The sequence below is a fragment of the Camellia sinensis genome, chromosome 11 (assembly GCF_055761805.1).
Source record: "Camellia sinensis isolate YWXY chromosome 11, ASM5576180v1, whole genome shotgun sequence".
Classification (NCBI taxonomy): domain Eukaryota; kingdom Viridiplantae; phylum Streptophyta; class Magnoliopsida; order Ericales; family Theaceae; genus Camellia; species Camellia sinensis.
In genome coordinates, this window is record NC_138971.1 from 153,256,332 (window position 1) to 153,272,697 (window position 16,366).

At 33.1% G+C, this 16,366-nt stretch overlaps 1 protein-coding gene across 1 annotated transcript; it reads right to left on the minus strand.

Annotated features, from left to right (window-relative positions):
• Nucleotides 1-866: 866 nt before the first annotated feature.
• LOC114277735 (Peptidase M20/M25/M40 family protein) lies at nucleotides 867-12,443 on the minus strand. Its single transcript, XM_028219678.2, has 9 exons — nucleotides 12,044-12,443; nucleotides 8,373-8,617; nucleotides 8,141-8,249; nucleotides 7,640-7,778; nucleotides 7,075-7,132; nucleotides 6,978-6,995; nucleotides 6,682-6,804; nucleotides 6,319-6,506; nucleotides 867-1,230 (listed from the first exon to the last, which is right to left on the minus strand). The coding sequence occupies exons 1-9, from the start codon at nucleotides 12,374-12,376 to the stop codon at nucleotides 1,127-1,129; spliced, it is 1,317 nt and encodes a 438-aa protein (XP_028075479.2). The 5' UTR covers nucleotides 12,377-12,443; the 3' UTR covers nucleotides 867-1,126.
• Between the last annotated feature and the right edge of the window lie 3,923 nt (nucleotides 12,444-16,366).

Below are 16,366 nucleotides of genomic sequence, written 5' to 3' on the forward strand. Positions count from 1 at the left end.
TTAAGATCGTAATCGAATCTAGATCGTAATGCAATTCTACACAATTTAATGACTAAAATCATAAGCACTTTTAGATCTTATTGAATTTAAGATCCTAGTGCGATTTAAATCGTTTAGATCAACTAGAATCGGAAAATCTTAAGATCCTACCATCCAAATCAAGATTCTCTATCAAAAATTTTACTTTTTATGTATCTAATACACATTCTTAATCATATGATGCGTATTAAAATTTTAAAAGCACCAAAATCTCAAAAACGCAATTGTGCAATCAAGAATGCACCGATTTAAAAATAAAAAAAATCCGGCAACTCAAACTAGAAGAAAAAAGCATACTCATAAATTTTGAATTAGCCATAAAACAATGAGTTTGTTGCTGGGTATAGCGGAACCTGATTTTATTCATTGTGTACACCGAATTGTATATGGATATTGTAACAGTCAAATCAGAATTCCATTTGTGTAGACATAATACATCCATTGTGGAAGATGATACTGTAACCAAGAGACATTGTCCCAACAACTCTTCAGTTTCTTGAGGTTATTCGAGTCCATTAGGGTTGTTCTTACTTAGCTTAATGATTTCTTTATGCATTATGTGAACAATAAAAAGCCTTCGTTTAGTATATGGATCGACTTTTTGATTATTTTAATTTGAAATTAAAAAGTCTCGTTTAATATAGACTTTTTGATTTTTTTAAATTTTGTGAGAGAAAAAATAAAATGATTATAATTTGGACATGACATTTTGTCTTATAGACTTTTTAACATATTTTATCTTTTTGTGACTATTTTAGCCCAAAACCAACACGCCAAACATAAATAGTAGAAACCCTGTGAAAGGTGAAAAATATGGATCCAAGATGGGCATCCAACCAAAGATTACTGAAACATCACATAAGAGAGTATCATATGTACCAAATGAAGAAGGAAAAACAAAAACATATTATTCAGATTAGCAAACTTCTAAATAATATGATTAAACCCTTTGTTAAGGGATTGGATATTATTTAAAAAGCATAATATTTTCAGCAACAGTTTTTATCGATATACTTCACTTTGTATGTCATGTCTTCATCAATATGGTTTTGGTGGTATAAGCCGGCATGTAGGTTTCGAATATTGATCAGTCTTCTAATTGGCAAATGATGCTGGCAAGTACCTGGTAGCCTTGGCACATGTCGGAAAGAAGACAGTATTCATTCTTGGCATGGTATGTGGCCATTAACCCTGCATATATACAACACAATTAGTCATAATATTCATAATTATGGTTTGAATCTTTCATTAAATTTCAACATCCAATTTGGAACTCAAAAACTTGTATGTCCAGAATATTATCTCATACTTCAAAATATAAGGGGAAAACACAAAATTAAATGAAGGTAGTTAATTTCCTAAAAACAATTTCTAACTAAATATATACCGGACCAACACGTTTAGCCTCAGTATATATACATAGAATTTACTGAAAAATGATGGAACCACACCATTAAATTGAAACGAGTATACTCTCTCTAAGCATATAAATGAATCAAAGTATCATGTGATTCTCATCATGAACAAGGCCGGCCCTGGCCTAAGGCCAATAAGGCTTGTGCCTTAGACCTCAAAATTTTAGCCCAAAATTAGGACTCCCAAATTTAATAAAATGTTATAGGTTCAAGTTTTTTTTTTTTTTTTTTTTTTTTTAGGACCAATTTAAAGGGCCCCAAAATATTTTATTGGGCCCATGTATGGTTTAACCCATATTTATTTAGAAGTGTAGTTTAACCCATATTTATTAAAATGAAAATATTTACACAAAAAAAAAAAAAAAGTGTTTGGGCTCAAGAACAACAATACTCTCTCTCTCTCACGAATTGATGAAAAAGGAAGCATGTACCAAGCAAAGGCAGAGAGCACAGCACTGAGCGACTCACTCTCTCTCTCTCTCTCTCTCTCTCTCTCTCACACACACACACACACTCTCTCATGGTAAGTCTTCTCTTTCACTATCAGATTTTATTAAATGAAATTGTCCAAATTTTTTTCTACATTCTTTATTTATCAGTTAGTGGAATAATAAATTTGTCCTAATTTGTTTTTTACCTTCTTTATCTATTAGATTTTAGTGGAATAAATAATTTTATCCAATTTTTTTTTTACCTAGGTCTTTATCAATTTTAATTGAATAATTTTTTCCTAATTTTTTTGCCTTAATTTTGTTCCATTAAATTATTTTTTTATAATTTCTTTGCAATCATATATGAGATAATCAGTGGATTGTGATTTTGTGGATTGAAGTGTTTGTGATTATAGTCATGTTTCCTAGAAAATATAGTTTTGGAAATAAAACGAGAAGGAAGAAGATGAAAGTAGAACAATTAATGAGAGGGGCCCCATTTTCATAGGTCGCCTTAAGCCTCACAAATCTTAGGGCTGGCCCTAATCATGAAAATGCACGGAACCTAACTCTACCAAATCCAAATTATTAATAACAATTGAAAATCAAATCAAGAAACTATGAAAATTAAACCCATGATTATTATAGTAGATAATGAAAAGTACATGGAAAAATATCGAATTAACCAATTTGTTGTTTTGAGAAGTTGGTTAAAAACTGGCTTTTCAATTTTTTTTTTGGCTTTTTTTGAAAAAACGTGTAAAACAGTAGAGAGGTGATGTGACACAAAATAGGTTAAAAGCCAAAAAGTAGCCTCTTACTATCTTCCCAAAAGAGTGACAATCCAATCCACCTCTTTGGCAAGGTTTACCTTACCTAAAGGTTACCTTCTCAATTTAGTATTGGAACAGTGCAGCTTTGCAGTCCATTATCAACTTTAAATTTAAACTGAATTTACTTTTCTTTCCTATAACATAGTAACACTACCTACTAATTATGGCATTTACCTACTTCTCAAATTCAAACAAATAGAAATTTCAATCGATAGGATATCTGAAGAATTGCCCAGAAGAGACCACAAAAATTGAGAATTTCGAATCCCTTAATGCAGAATACCAAACTGTTCAGTGCTAATGCCGGGCTCAGTTAACCCAAAATCGTTAACTAGGTAATTTATGAACTCTTGGGTTCCTCATAAATCATAATAAAACTCTATATAGTGTAACTGCCTTCCTACATTTCTCTCAGAACTGATTTATTCAATTCCTCTATACCTTATCAGAACATGACATCCACAAGGAAACAACCACTTTTGCTAAAGTAATCCAATAAATTATGAACTCCACAGCATGTGGTTATTTTGCATAATGATAAGAGGTTACATTGTTGTCCCATTTATCTCCTCTATCTAACAAAGATCATATGGTCCTAATCTAATCCTTGGTCTTAGGTAACCACATCCCCAAATAAACATTGGATCCCAACAAAAAGTTTTTCAACTTGACCATTCAGACCATGAAATTGCTGTTATTCTCTTCTTGTTTTCTCAAAAATTAATTTTGTTAAAATTCACCTACTCTCCACCTACTACACACTCACCTACTTCACCTACTCTCCACCTACTCCTCACCTACTACACACTCACCCTCTTCTATATATAGGAATCATGAATCATTGTAATATATATCAACATATCAATCAATAATACATTAATTTTAACATGGTATCAGAGCAGGTTTAGAACCTAATATTTTTCGCTTCACCGGCGGGCGGCAACCTCACCTTAGCCGTCCGCCGGACCTCCACCTATTCTGCTTATTTTCTACACATACCTTTCCATCACTGCCTAAATCCTCTCTCCTTCACCACCGCTGCTTCCTAGTTGATGAATCTGTTGCTCCATCTGAACGGAAGGGCAGCTCTCTGGTTTCGGATTCCGGTTCAAGCCGCTTCGCATTTCTGGGCACCAAAGCGGTTTTCCGGCCATCTAGAGAGAGGATTTCCGGCGCTAGGGTTTTGAAAAAAAAAAAAAAAAAAAAAACCAGATCGGAATCGGTGGCTTTGGGTTCTTTCGTTTTTAGGGGCGGAGTTGGTTTTTTTGAAGATTGATAATGGCTGGCGAGAAGAAAATTGATAAGTCTGAGCTAGTTGCTGCAGTATTGAAGTCAGATCCCTCTACTCAAGTGGCTGGGCAAGATGTGGCTTCTGGAAAAGGTGGAACACCCACTGTTTTGTCCTCTTCTATATCCTCCTCAGGAGATGCTATCTCCAGCATGAAAGGTGAGACTGGTCAAGAGTCAGTTGCAAAGCAAGGTGTTTACTATCCACCTACTAGCTCTGACAATTATTATTACGCAGGCTATAATGGGACCTTTACCCAATTGGATGACCATAATTATTTTAATGCTGGAGGTGGTTCTCACTTTTCCACCCAGGGCACATGCTTTTGTCCTTAATATATTATTATTCTTATTATTCTTATTCTTACACCGACAACACAAACATGCACTTTCTGATGCCAACATTTTTTTAACCAACCCCACTCCACTTTCTCTTATTTTAATATATCTCTATATATATATATATATCTATGTTTATTTTATTATATTGCACAGACCATCATCCTCTTCTCTCTCTCTCACTTTCACGCCCACGGTTTTGATCAAACCCAGCATATAGTTTCCAAGCCACCCATGTGGGCTTGTCCCCTCTTATTATTATTATTATTATTAAAAAAAAAAAAAAACAAAAAAAAAAAAACAAACAAACAAACAGGCAGACGACGAACTTGCACACCACACTCCTTTTATTCATGTCGGGGTTCCCCCGTTCACAATTTTACATCAAAAAAAAAAAAAAAAACCACACAAACAAAACAACCACACTCACAGGCGGGATTTTTCTTCTCTACTCTGCAGCAGGTCTCTTCTTCTTGCCTCCGTCTTGGACGGCCCTTGACGGTGTTGCCTCCGTGTTTCCTAGACCACCAAGCACGTTGCCTCCTCCCTGCTCCTCCACTACAGCATATGGTGGACCTCCAAATCGGAACATCACGGTGGCCTTCCGCTTCAGCTCCTTGTTTTCTACTTTTAGCATACTTATCTCTGCTCGCGCATCCTTATACATGCGTTGGAGCAGAGCCAGCTGGGAGTTTAACTGTTGTACCTCATTTGTCCTGCTCTGCAGCCGGTGCGACAAGTTTGTGACCGCAGTCATGGTTTCCACACATGACTTCAGAGTATACTGATTGGCCTCAATATCAGTTTGCACTGCCATTTTTTGCTCCATCGACCGCATCGGAAAGTTCAACGGAGCAAACACAGAGGTGTTTGGTTGAGGTTCACTGGCCACCGCACCAGTTCTCTCTCTTGTTGACTCATTGAGGTCGGGAAAGAGAGTGAGCAGCCCACGGGAAGACGAAGCCATTTTCTGGGCAACAGAGTGTTACAGCGTATTACAGAGTTTCTCTCTCAGCAAAGGAAGAGTTTTTTCAGAGGTTTCTCTCAGTTTTTTTGTCTCAGCTTCTGCCTCAGCCTCAGCCTTCGTCTTGATTAAATAGCCAAAGCAGCCACGCGTATCGCGCGCCACTTGACGCCAGACGACAAACGGGCGCGCCAGCCAAGGCACTCACGTGCCTCGCCATCATATCTGGCACGCCTTTTGAAAGATTGGGCACACCTTTTGAGGGTGCGACTTTTTAAGGGTTCGACAAGACTCTGTAAACTGTCCCGACATTGATTCCGGTTAGCTCCTTCATAGGTCCGACAAGACTTTGTAAACTGTCCCGACATTGATCTCGGTTAGTTTCTACGAGGGTCCAGCAAGACTCTGTAAACTGTCACAACAACTGTCACACCATTGTCTGCTACAACGGTCCGACATGACCCCATAAACTGTCTTCTACATCGGTCTGACACGGCCATCCAGTGTCCTCTACACCGTTATGACACCACCATACAGTGTCCTCTACAACGTTATGACACCCCCATACAGTGTCCTCTACAACGTTATGACACCATCATCCAGTGTCTTCACCAATGGTCTGACACGACCATACAGTGTCACCTATCCTCTTTTATTTTTATGTATTTTCTTGTTTTGTAACTCTCTCCAAACTCAAGTTGGTTAGTTCCTATCCCCCTTGAGTTTGCGGGGGGCTGTTAAAATTCACCTACTCTCCGCCTACTCCACTACCACCTACTACACACTCACCTACTTCACCTACTCTCCACCTACTCCTCACCTACTACACACTCACCCTCTTCTGTATATAGGAATCATGAATCATTGTAATATATATCAACATATCAATCAATAATACATTAATTTTAACAAATTTTTAAGGGTTTATGCAGTTAAGTTCATGGGTATCCAAAAATAGTTAGCGTAAGATAAATAAAAATTAAAAAAATGTATTATTAAGAGAATCATACCATAGCCACAAGTTTGAACATCAAAGCCTTCATCCTGCAATTCTCGTATGAGTGGCAAACTCCCAGTGATAGAGTAAGGTTTTACATGTCCAACAGCTTCTTCAGTGGCTTTGCACAACACGTGAAAGCCACGCGAATCAAGATCACAAGCAACTCCAGAGAATGCCTCATCGAAACTGATTTTAATTCTGAGGGGGAAAAACAAAACAATGCACATAATACATTCATAAATGACCAAAAATTAACATGCCGCTTCATATAATCAGCACTTATTTTTCATAATAATTTTTTTCAAGTTTTCATAACTAAAGAACATGTCTTCAAGTTTTTGGCTGTAAAAGAAGAAAAAGAAATTAGACGAACCTCCCCCTAAGCTGTTCATCGGGCAGGACATATTTTGACACCGGGCCCCTTGTGTCTAGCTTCTCTATGTTGGCATTCAAATCATCTACATATTCTTGTAGCTTCTTAATAGCATCTGTTACACTGAAGTGGTGTATCAGAGTATTAGAATTTAAAATATCAAATCTATATTCTCTTGCTTAGAATCATGTTGCTTGAAATACAGAACACAAGTAGTAAAAAACAATCCAGATCAACCGAGGAGTCAGCTTCTCATAAACAACGAAATTTTGGGTAACAAAAGGTTAGTTACTTACTTGTAAAATGGAGTTAACCTGCAAAAGAAAAAGGACATGCTTAGACATCAATTTACATCCATAGCCGTCAAAAATAATTATTGGAAAGATAATATACCTGACATCTCCCGAAATTGTACACTCTTTTGGGATTTGATTGATACCACCGCCTGGATCTGCAATAACAATGATGAATATGGAAAATGAAAATAAGTTTTTGGTATAACATGACTGTAAAAAAGACAATATCACAAGGACAAAGCCACAATTTGACATTTGCTATTAAAATAATAACAAAACAACTTATGCTTATATATGTTGGAAAATAAATGGGAACAAAAAGCCCTAACATCAGTTCAGGAACCTCAATTATTCACTAACAAATAGAAAGTTGTTGAAGTTTAAGGGTTTCAAAATATAAAAGCCTAAAGAAGTTATTAATCAACGTAAAATCCATACAACTTTTGATTGTTAACTTCGATCCTTTTTTATTTTCTTTTCAAGTTCATGGTAAGACCCCACATGTGCCAATTGATTGACACATGTTAAAAGCATGTTTAAAAACAAAAGACATGTTTGGAAGTGTATTCGATATATCCAATAAGTGTCTACGTATGACACATGTTGGATACAGCCACGCCACCCTAGAAGGCATGTATTGTGACTAATTTGCTCAAACTTACAACTCCACTGAGTTGGTTTCATAGTTGATGGTGTTGCAAATCCATAAACTTGTTCTTTAGGATGCGGGGGGAAGTCTTTGTAAAACCGCAGTTGGATCTCTTTAAGTGCTTCCATAGACAACTCCAAAGGATTTATAGCCTGCAAACATTCAATAAGAAATATCATCAACATCTTTTGTTTTTATTTGATAAGAACAAGAACGTTCATTATACAAGGCAGAATGAAAGTGTTATTTTGCTTTTTATATAAAATTGAACTTTAACTAATATAAGACATTTTCAGAAAGCATGGGTAATGCCTTCCTCAGGCTTAAGCATTTTCAAAAGAAGGAAATGTTTTCTGCTTAAATATCAGTATTTTTAAAAGAAGATACAGCAAATCAAATCCAATAACTGTAAAAAAAGTTATTAGAAAAATCCATAATTGATTTGCTGTAGTACAAAGTATTTGCACAGAAAGTTAACATATGATGCTAGAAAACGTATGTTGAAATAGATTACCTTGTGTGCTAGACCACTGTGAAAAAGCTTTCCAGTGGTATGAAGTTTCCATGGTATCATACCACCAGTACCAATGCAAGGTTGTTTATCAGCTGTGTCAATCCAAAAGCTGGAAGAAACAGAGATGGACATTACCAAAGTACCAAAAAATTAATACTTCCATATAAATCAACTAATGAAAAGCTCAATTTGCCAAGTTTCCTTTTGTCTACAGGAGATTTTAACCACTTACAGAGGACCATTTTTTAACTTATTAAGCAAGCCATCTTTCATTAATGCATCCACACCAACCCCAGGAATGGATGAGTTCTCTTCACTGGCTATGAAGACAGCAACCACAGTCGACTTCAACTTTGCCTTTCTCTCGCCCAACCTCTTCATAAGTTCAGTTACAAGAGCAACATGCCCCAAACAATCAGTTGTTCCACGGCCACAAAGCTTTTCACCATCTATAGTCATAGAGAAAGGATCAAAGTCCTGCACACATGATCATCAGCAGAAGCATAAACATCATCACTGTTTGTCAACCCTGAAAGACCTATAGTTCTGTAAACAGAATTCAAATCCAAGTCAAATTTCTTATTAAAAAAAAAGGTCAACTATTGAATGCAACACATTCAGTTTGCTCAAAGCCTTATGATCAACATTAAACAGAGAAGAAATCAACAGAATTCAGATTGAATTTATGGAAAACTTGATGTGATTTAGCCTTTAATCACAGTTCCTATAAGTTATAACCAGTCATTCCAAGAATTATCGGTTACAATAACCAATTTGGTAAAGGTCTAACAGTAAACAAAAAAGAAGAGCTAATGTGACTAGTAACCCAAATAGAAGAAACTAAAAAATAAAGTAAAAATGCCAAATGGGTTGAATACAACCCTTGAAAAGAAAAAAACAAACGACAATGAGAGAAAAATAAAAAAACAGCAAAAGTTCAGAATGAAATCAGGGCAGCACTATTTAACTTCAATAAATAAATAAAAAAGAAGCAGAATAATGATATACTAAGCAACTATTATACTATAAATTTATCTGACTTGGAAAGAGTTATCGTCCAATTATCAAAATGTCAAATCCTAAGCAACTAGATCAAACACATAACGATTAAAAATGGGAAATCAGCAAAATCCCAATTCCAGCAACAAATAAATAGGTTAATCTTAGTCATATGTAAATTCCACAAACAAATTCAAATCAAACCCACAAATTAATGCTCAATTGATAGAGAAGTAATAAAAAACCGCAGGTTTGCAGTAACAAGTAGCTTAAAATGGATAGTTCTTAAATTCACAACATGTTGGGCAACATCCAGTAATGCCAATGCAACGAATATACATGAAGTCCTAATAATATACTTAAATTCACATAATCTTACCACAGATTGTAATAATATAAAGCATCATATTAACTTTGGAAACCATAAATTGTCGTAACACTACCATAGAAACAATTAACTTTAAGTCTTTAACACAAATTGTTGTAACATCTTATTTTTAGAAACCATAATTTATCATAAGGCTTCATAACATTTTCACAAAAATGTGCAATATTACCTAAGTTACACGGACGCGGGTACGAGGATCGGGTGCGGGTGCGTATCTAGGGGTTGGACACTTCAAAATTAAAAATTAAGGATACGTGGATATGTATCTAAATTTGGATACGGGTACGGGGATACGTTAAATATATATATATATATATATATATATTTTAAATATAGTTATTAAGATGAGTTATATTATATAAATAACAAATAATTGTTTTACATATATGTGTTTATTTATTTTTATTAATATATATAAGTATATATTATCTTATAAATATCTTATATGTTATACAATAATTATTATATAATATCTATATAATTTATATAATATCTATTGTATTATATAATTTTTTTTAGATGAATAATGTTACATATTATTATATTAATGTAATTTATACTATATATTATATATTAATGTAAATGTAATATGAATAATAATTTATAAAAATTATTATTATATATGATATTTTAAGAAATAATAATTAGATGTTTTTATTATATATGGTAAAAATTATAATTTATAAATTATATTATATATATTATATATCATATAAATTATATTATATATATTATATATGATCAATATATATGATCATTAAAACAGAGGTGAAGAGAGAGAGAAGCAGAAACGAAGAGAGAGACGAAGACGATCGAGCTCGAGGTCGAGATCGGCAGTGGTCGAAGCCCTAGACGAAGACGATCGTGATCAATAGTGAGAGCCCTAATCGTGATCGATGATTGAAGCCAACAGTGACCAGGTTCTCTTCCTTTCTCCTCTTTCATTTCTTTGCTGTCTGTAAAGTGCCGTGTCCGAGAGAGACGAGGCAAATCCGACACAGATCTCACACCCGCACCCGTGTCGTGTCGTGTCGACACGGGTACTTCGCCCCAAAGTGACGAGTCCATGTAACATAGAATATTACTAAAAAACAAGCATAACTTTACTACAAATTATGTAGTAACATGAAAGACATGAACTTTAGAAACCATAAATTATCTTAACATTAACCACCACCACCCCCCCCCCCCCCCTCAAAAAAAAAAAAAAATGCATAATTTTGTCACTTGTCCTAACAGAAAACATCTTAATTTTTAGAAGGGCCATGCTAGAATACACACCCACACTCTCAAAAAATGTGTACCATATGCAAGTTAGGATCAGGACACCACAAATCTCATAACTTAATAATAATAATAATAATAATAATAATAATGAGTTATAACCAAACACAATATAACTAAAACCTTTTTTATCATAACCAAAATAATAATCACAATAAATTATACATCACAATGAGCCATAATCAAGTCATAACTAACAAACAATAGGTCATATCCAAAAATCACAACATGTTCCATTTTGAGATATGTATTATAGAATTTTCCTTTTTAGAAACCATAAATTTCCGTAACAATAATAATAGGTAAAGGTATAAGTAGACAAAATTTTAGGAAAAATGAAATTTCAGTAAAGCATTAGCAAAAAAAATTACGGGTTCGTTTGGTTTGTGTTTCTGAAAAATTTTTGAGAAATTTTCTCTACAAATTAGTTTTTAAAAGTAATCAAACCAAACAAATTTTCTCAAAAAAATTTCTCAAAACTTGTAAACCAAACAAGTTTTCCAAACAAATCTCTCTCACACACGCATCAAATCAATCACTTTTTTCAAAACTCTCTCTCAAAATAATTTTCCAAAACATCTTTTGAAAAAAACCAAACCAAACAACTTTTCGTACTTTTTATCTTTAAAACACATCTCTCAAACACAAACCAAACATACCCTACATTTTTTATGGTAGTGCAACTATCTCACATCTATTCTGCAACTCTCATGTATGTCGGAGTTGCACCAAAAAAAAACAAAACAAAACAAAACAATTCCCTATTTCGTGACTGTACCACCTCTTTACAATTGGGGGGACTACATGCGCAGTTGAGAGAAGGGTAAAGAAAAATTACAAATACATGGGTTGCAAGTGTCCATGGTGGGTGCAAATGAAAAGATGTGAGGGTGCAACATTTGCGCCCTTCCCTTCTCCCACATTTACAATTTAACCAAAATTTTAAGCACCCAAGCAAAATAGATAAACCCCAGAAAAGTACAGTAATGTCAGTTTCATCATATGTTCCAATTCCTGAACAACTGAGCCAAAAAAGAGATAAAGTGAAGTTCCAAAGCCAAATCAGATCAAACCCACAAAAAATTACAACAAATCAGCCATATAGAAATGAAAAAAAACCTTAACCTAACTAAAATTAGAAGTACCAAATCCAAAATTAGATCAAATCAGGAAAAAAAAAAAAAAAAAAAAGCACCAACCAAACAATGAGAGAGAGAGAGAGAGAGTCAGACCCAATCACTAGGGTCGGCAGTGACAACATCCATGTGCATTCCGACGAAGGACAAGATCTGATCTTGTTGAGTTCCTGGGTACTCGACGATGAGGTTGCCTCTGTTGGGGTGGTATGTGACATGGTTGACGATGAGAGGTCCACCGCCTGTCGTGGTGCTGTAGGGGAGGAGAGTCTCGAGGACGTGCTTCACGATTCTGTCCTCCTCCGGTATGAGCTCCGGTGGGTTGTTCTGTACGTATTTGGACTCGCCGATTAGCTTTGTCAGGAGGGTTACGAATGAGTCTTTGTTGAGTTCACCCAGTGATTTTTTTACCGAAGAAGAAGAAGCCATGGACCGGGGTGTCTTTTTTTTTCTTTTGAGAAACAGCAAGAGGTGTGCTGAAAAATTGAAACCAATACATATATATATATACACACTAGGGTGTGAGTGTTGTACTTAAAATATAAATTTTAACTTTAATTGATAATATATTTTTTATATTTATTGTAGTAATTTTTTTTTTATGAAAAAATATGAAAAAAAATAAATAAAGTAATGTGATAAATTATAGTTATTTTTTTATTTTTTGACTAAAATATTTAGTCTTCAAATGAGGCATGTGATAAAAATATTTTTTAAGTAAGTTACATGGATGATCTTAAGTTTAAGTCTTGTATCTCTATTTTAATTATTATTTTTTATTTTATTTTAGATGGAGAAATTGACAGCAAGAAAAGAAGACCAGTAAGCAAAAAGAAGGAAGAAGTTTATGGAGACCAATTGAAGTGTTCACTTTTAATAATAATAATAATAGAATTATATATATATTTGAGAAATATTATTGTGTACACCGATATAAACATGATAAGACCATTTTCAATGGTTCACTAAATGTTTTATTAAATTTAAATTTGATAAAATTTTTTTTTTTTTTTGGCTCCAATGGTTCACTAAATCTTTAATCAAATTCAAGATTTCTCAAATCTTTCATTAGATTGAGGTTGGATGTATCTTTCGTCAAATCACTATTTATAACCGTTGAATTTTTACCACCGGATAACCACCTCAAGACAAAAATTTGTAAAAAATTTACACTGGTCGGTCCACCGGCTGAACATCCGCATGGTTGTTCGCTCCATCACCCCCGGATGACCACCTCAAGACAAAAATTTGTGAAAATTTTACACTAGCTAGTGGACCGATCGGATATCTGCCTGACCATCCACCAAGTCGACCGATATTCTAATGAAGCTTCAAAAACTTCCGTTGGAGCACTTGATATCAAATAGACATTTTACTCAAATTTGATGAAAATTTTGATGCAGTGTTAGAGATATTCTAACTAAAAGGAAAAATGGTATAATTTTAATTTTTTGAGTTATAACTAAGTACAATATGAGACATATGTAAAGAACTTATAAGTTATAATTAAAATAATATCATAACTAAATAAGAAAATTGGTCATAACTAAAGAAAAAAATAACATAATTAAAGGTGCATATGATATATTTTTTTAAAAGGGTGTATAATAAAATTTCCCTATATTAATATATATATATATATATATATTTAAACAATATAATTTTGGGGGAAGATTAAACTAATAATTCCTCTATGGGTCATTTTGATGAATGTAATTTTAATTGATTCAATTTTGATTATGAATTTTTAATTTTATCTCAATTTAATGTAATTAATTACAATTGCTAACATTTAATTAATGAAATATAAGTATATAAGTGGCATTTATCATAATTTCACAGGCAAAATTATAGGGTTGTTCAACTAAGTGTGTTAATAACCTCAATCAATTCAGTGATAATTTTTCGTCAAAAATATTAATAGCGTTATCAATTAGGCCAAATTAATACAAAATTTAAAATTAATAGTTAAAATTGAGTCAATCAAAAGTGTGAGAACCAAAATGACACAAATAGCAAAATGTAGGGACTACCAGTGTAATTTGCTCTAATTTTTACAAAATTTAAGATAAATTTGTTCATGTTTATTTTTTATTTTTTCAAATTATTCTCATCTTAAGAAAAATATAAAAAATTAAAGTAAATAACATTGACTTCTGTTGAGATTTGGAGAAAATATAACAAATCTTACAATTTTGACATAATTGCACAAAATTTTCTTTTAGTAAGGTTAAAGAAATTCATATTAATGCAGATGATATGAAAATACAATGATACATAATGTAAAATATACATTTCAATGTGAAAGAATTGATAACATTTTTTTCATTTATATGGTTAATAAATTTCTAATGAAAATAAAATTAAGTGTTAAAAATTAAAACTTTAAGAGAGCCTAGTGTCACAAGCCTAGAGAGTTTAGAGTCCATGAGAGATTACAGTGTCACAAGCCTAGAAATCGAACTATGGGTATTGTAGAAGGGACTTACTGTTATTTTGCAAAAAGAGATGAATAAAGTGATCATTGAAACTAATGCAGCTCTAGCAGTGCAACTGATGGAAGAAGAACCAGTTCAAAACACCCCTTTCAAAAATATGGTGAAAGATGCAAAGATCCTACTCAGAGGTTGTGAGTGTATTGTGCAACATACATTGAATGAGGGAAATCTATGTGTTGATGTATTGACTAAGTTTGGAACAGATCAACCAGAAGAAATGCTAATGGTGAATAAACCACCAGTCTAATTTAGAAGCCCGCTAGTTGTAGATATGTTAGGTCTATCTAAGAAAAGGACTCGGTCTGTGTTGTTGTTGTTTTCCTTTCCGGTATACTCAATAATAATAATAATAATGTAATTATATCAAACTTATAATATTTATTATAATTTTTTTAAAATATAAAAGAAACGTGTTGGCACCATAAATTTGCAATTTTATTGTTACTTGGCATTCTCCTACTCATTTGGAGGTTATGAGAAGTTATGAATCATTAAACATATATGACAAAATGATGGGAAATGTAGAGGATTATGGAGCATAATGCAGAAGAATATGGAGGACAATATGGAGAACGTGGAACATGAATTGGAAGTTAAAGAAAGTTACGAAGACATAGAAGGATATTTGACATTATGGGAATAAAGATGGAAGAGTGGGTAGTTTTAGGAGGTTATTGGGTAGTTATTGCCATAAATAGCCATTTATGGCAATATTGGGTAGTTTTTTCCTACAAATATTTGTCTATAAATAGCCATTTATGACTACATTGTAGAGGACCCATACTCAGATTCAGAAACCAGTCATTTACTTCATATTTTTCTTTCCAGTTTTATATTTCTAGCTCTTTACATTTTCATTATTTCAATTCTTGTACTGCAGTTCATTTTCTAGGAGTAGTTTTCAATTAGTCGTTGCTGTAAATCTTTTCAAGACTGGATCATTTCATTATAAGTTCTTATTCATTCAATGAAATTCAGTTTTTAAATTATTCTGTACCTGTTATTTCTTATAAATTGATCCTAAAACAAACTACCAGGAAAAGTCATCTTCATTGAGGCTGAAAAAACTTTAACACAATTATCTGATAATTAATTGGTAATTATAAATTTTGTAAAGACTCATTGATCCTTACTAGCACGCTTAAAATTATATAATTAACTTTTGAAAGCCAAAAAAATCAACAAAATGTCAGTATAAGTTATCTAAAAAATTGAAAAGCAAAATTTAAAGAAGACCACAAAACAACCTTGTACTAAGGGGTTGTTTGGGATGTTCTAAATAAGTGTACTTTTTGACTTTTTATAAAATATGGGTTGAGTTTGAAGCGATGTAGTAGAGAGGTAATGTGACTTAAATAAGATGATAAGATTTAAATAAGGCCTCGTTTGGCAAGTGGTTGTTTTAGTCTAAAAGTCAAAAAATAACTAAAAAAACTAAAAAGCCAACAAATTATACCAAAAAGTCAAAAATTCCATTTTCTCTCTACTTTTTGCACATCTTTTCGTAAAAAGTCAAAAAAGTCATCCAAAATATACTAGTTTTTCTTACCTCATATTTTAGCTAAATAGCTAAAAAATTACTAAAATAACCTATTCTTAAATGAGACTTAAAATAGTGACTTTTTGACTTTTTTTAAAGAATGTTATAGGCTGATTGAAAAGCTTCGAAGAACCTTATTCTGATAGTCCTTGGGGGTGTGGTGGGGAATATTGAAAAGATTGAAAGAAGCGTATTCTCACTTAAAATTTGATTCCAAAGCAGTTTTATCTACTTTACTTGGGCTTCGTAGGTTGCAACTCCAGAAGTCCCTTCTCTGTAATTAGATTTTTTTTTTTTAACCAAAAAGATAAAATAACAAATAAATCATATGATTTAAGGTAACTTAATCTAGGGGAAGAGTGAAGACTCCGGATATGGTTT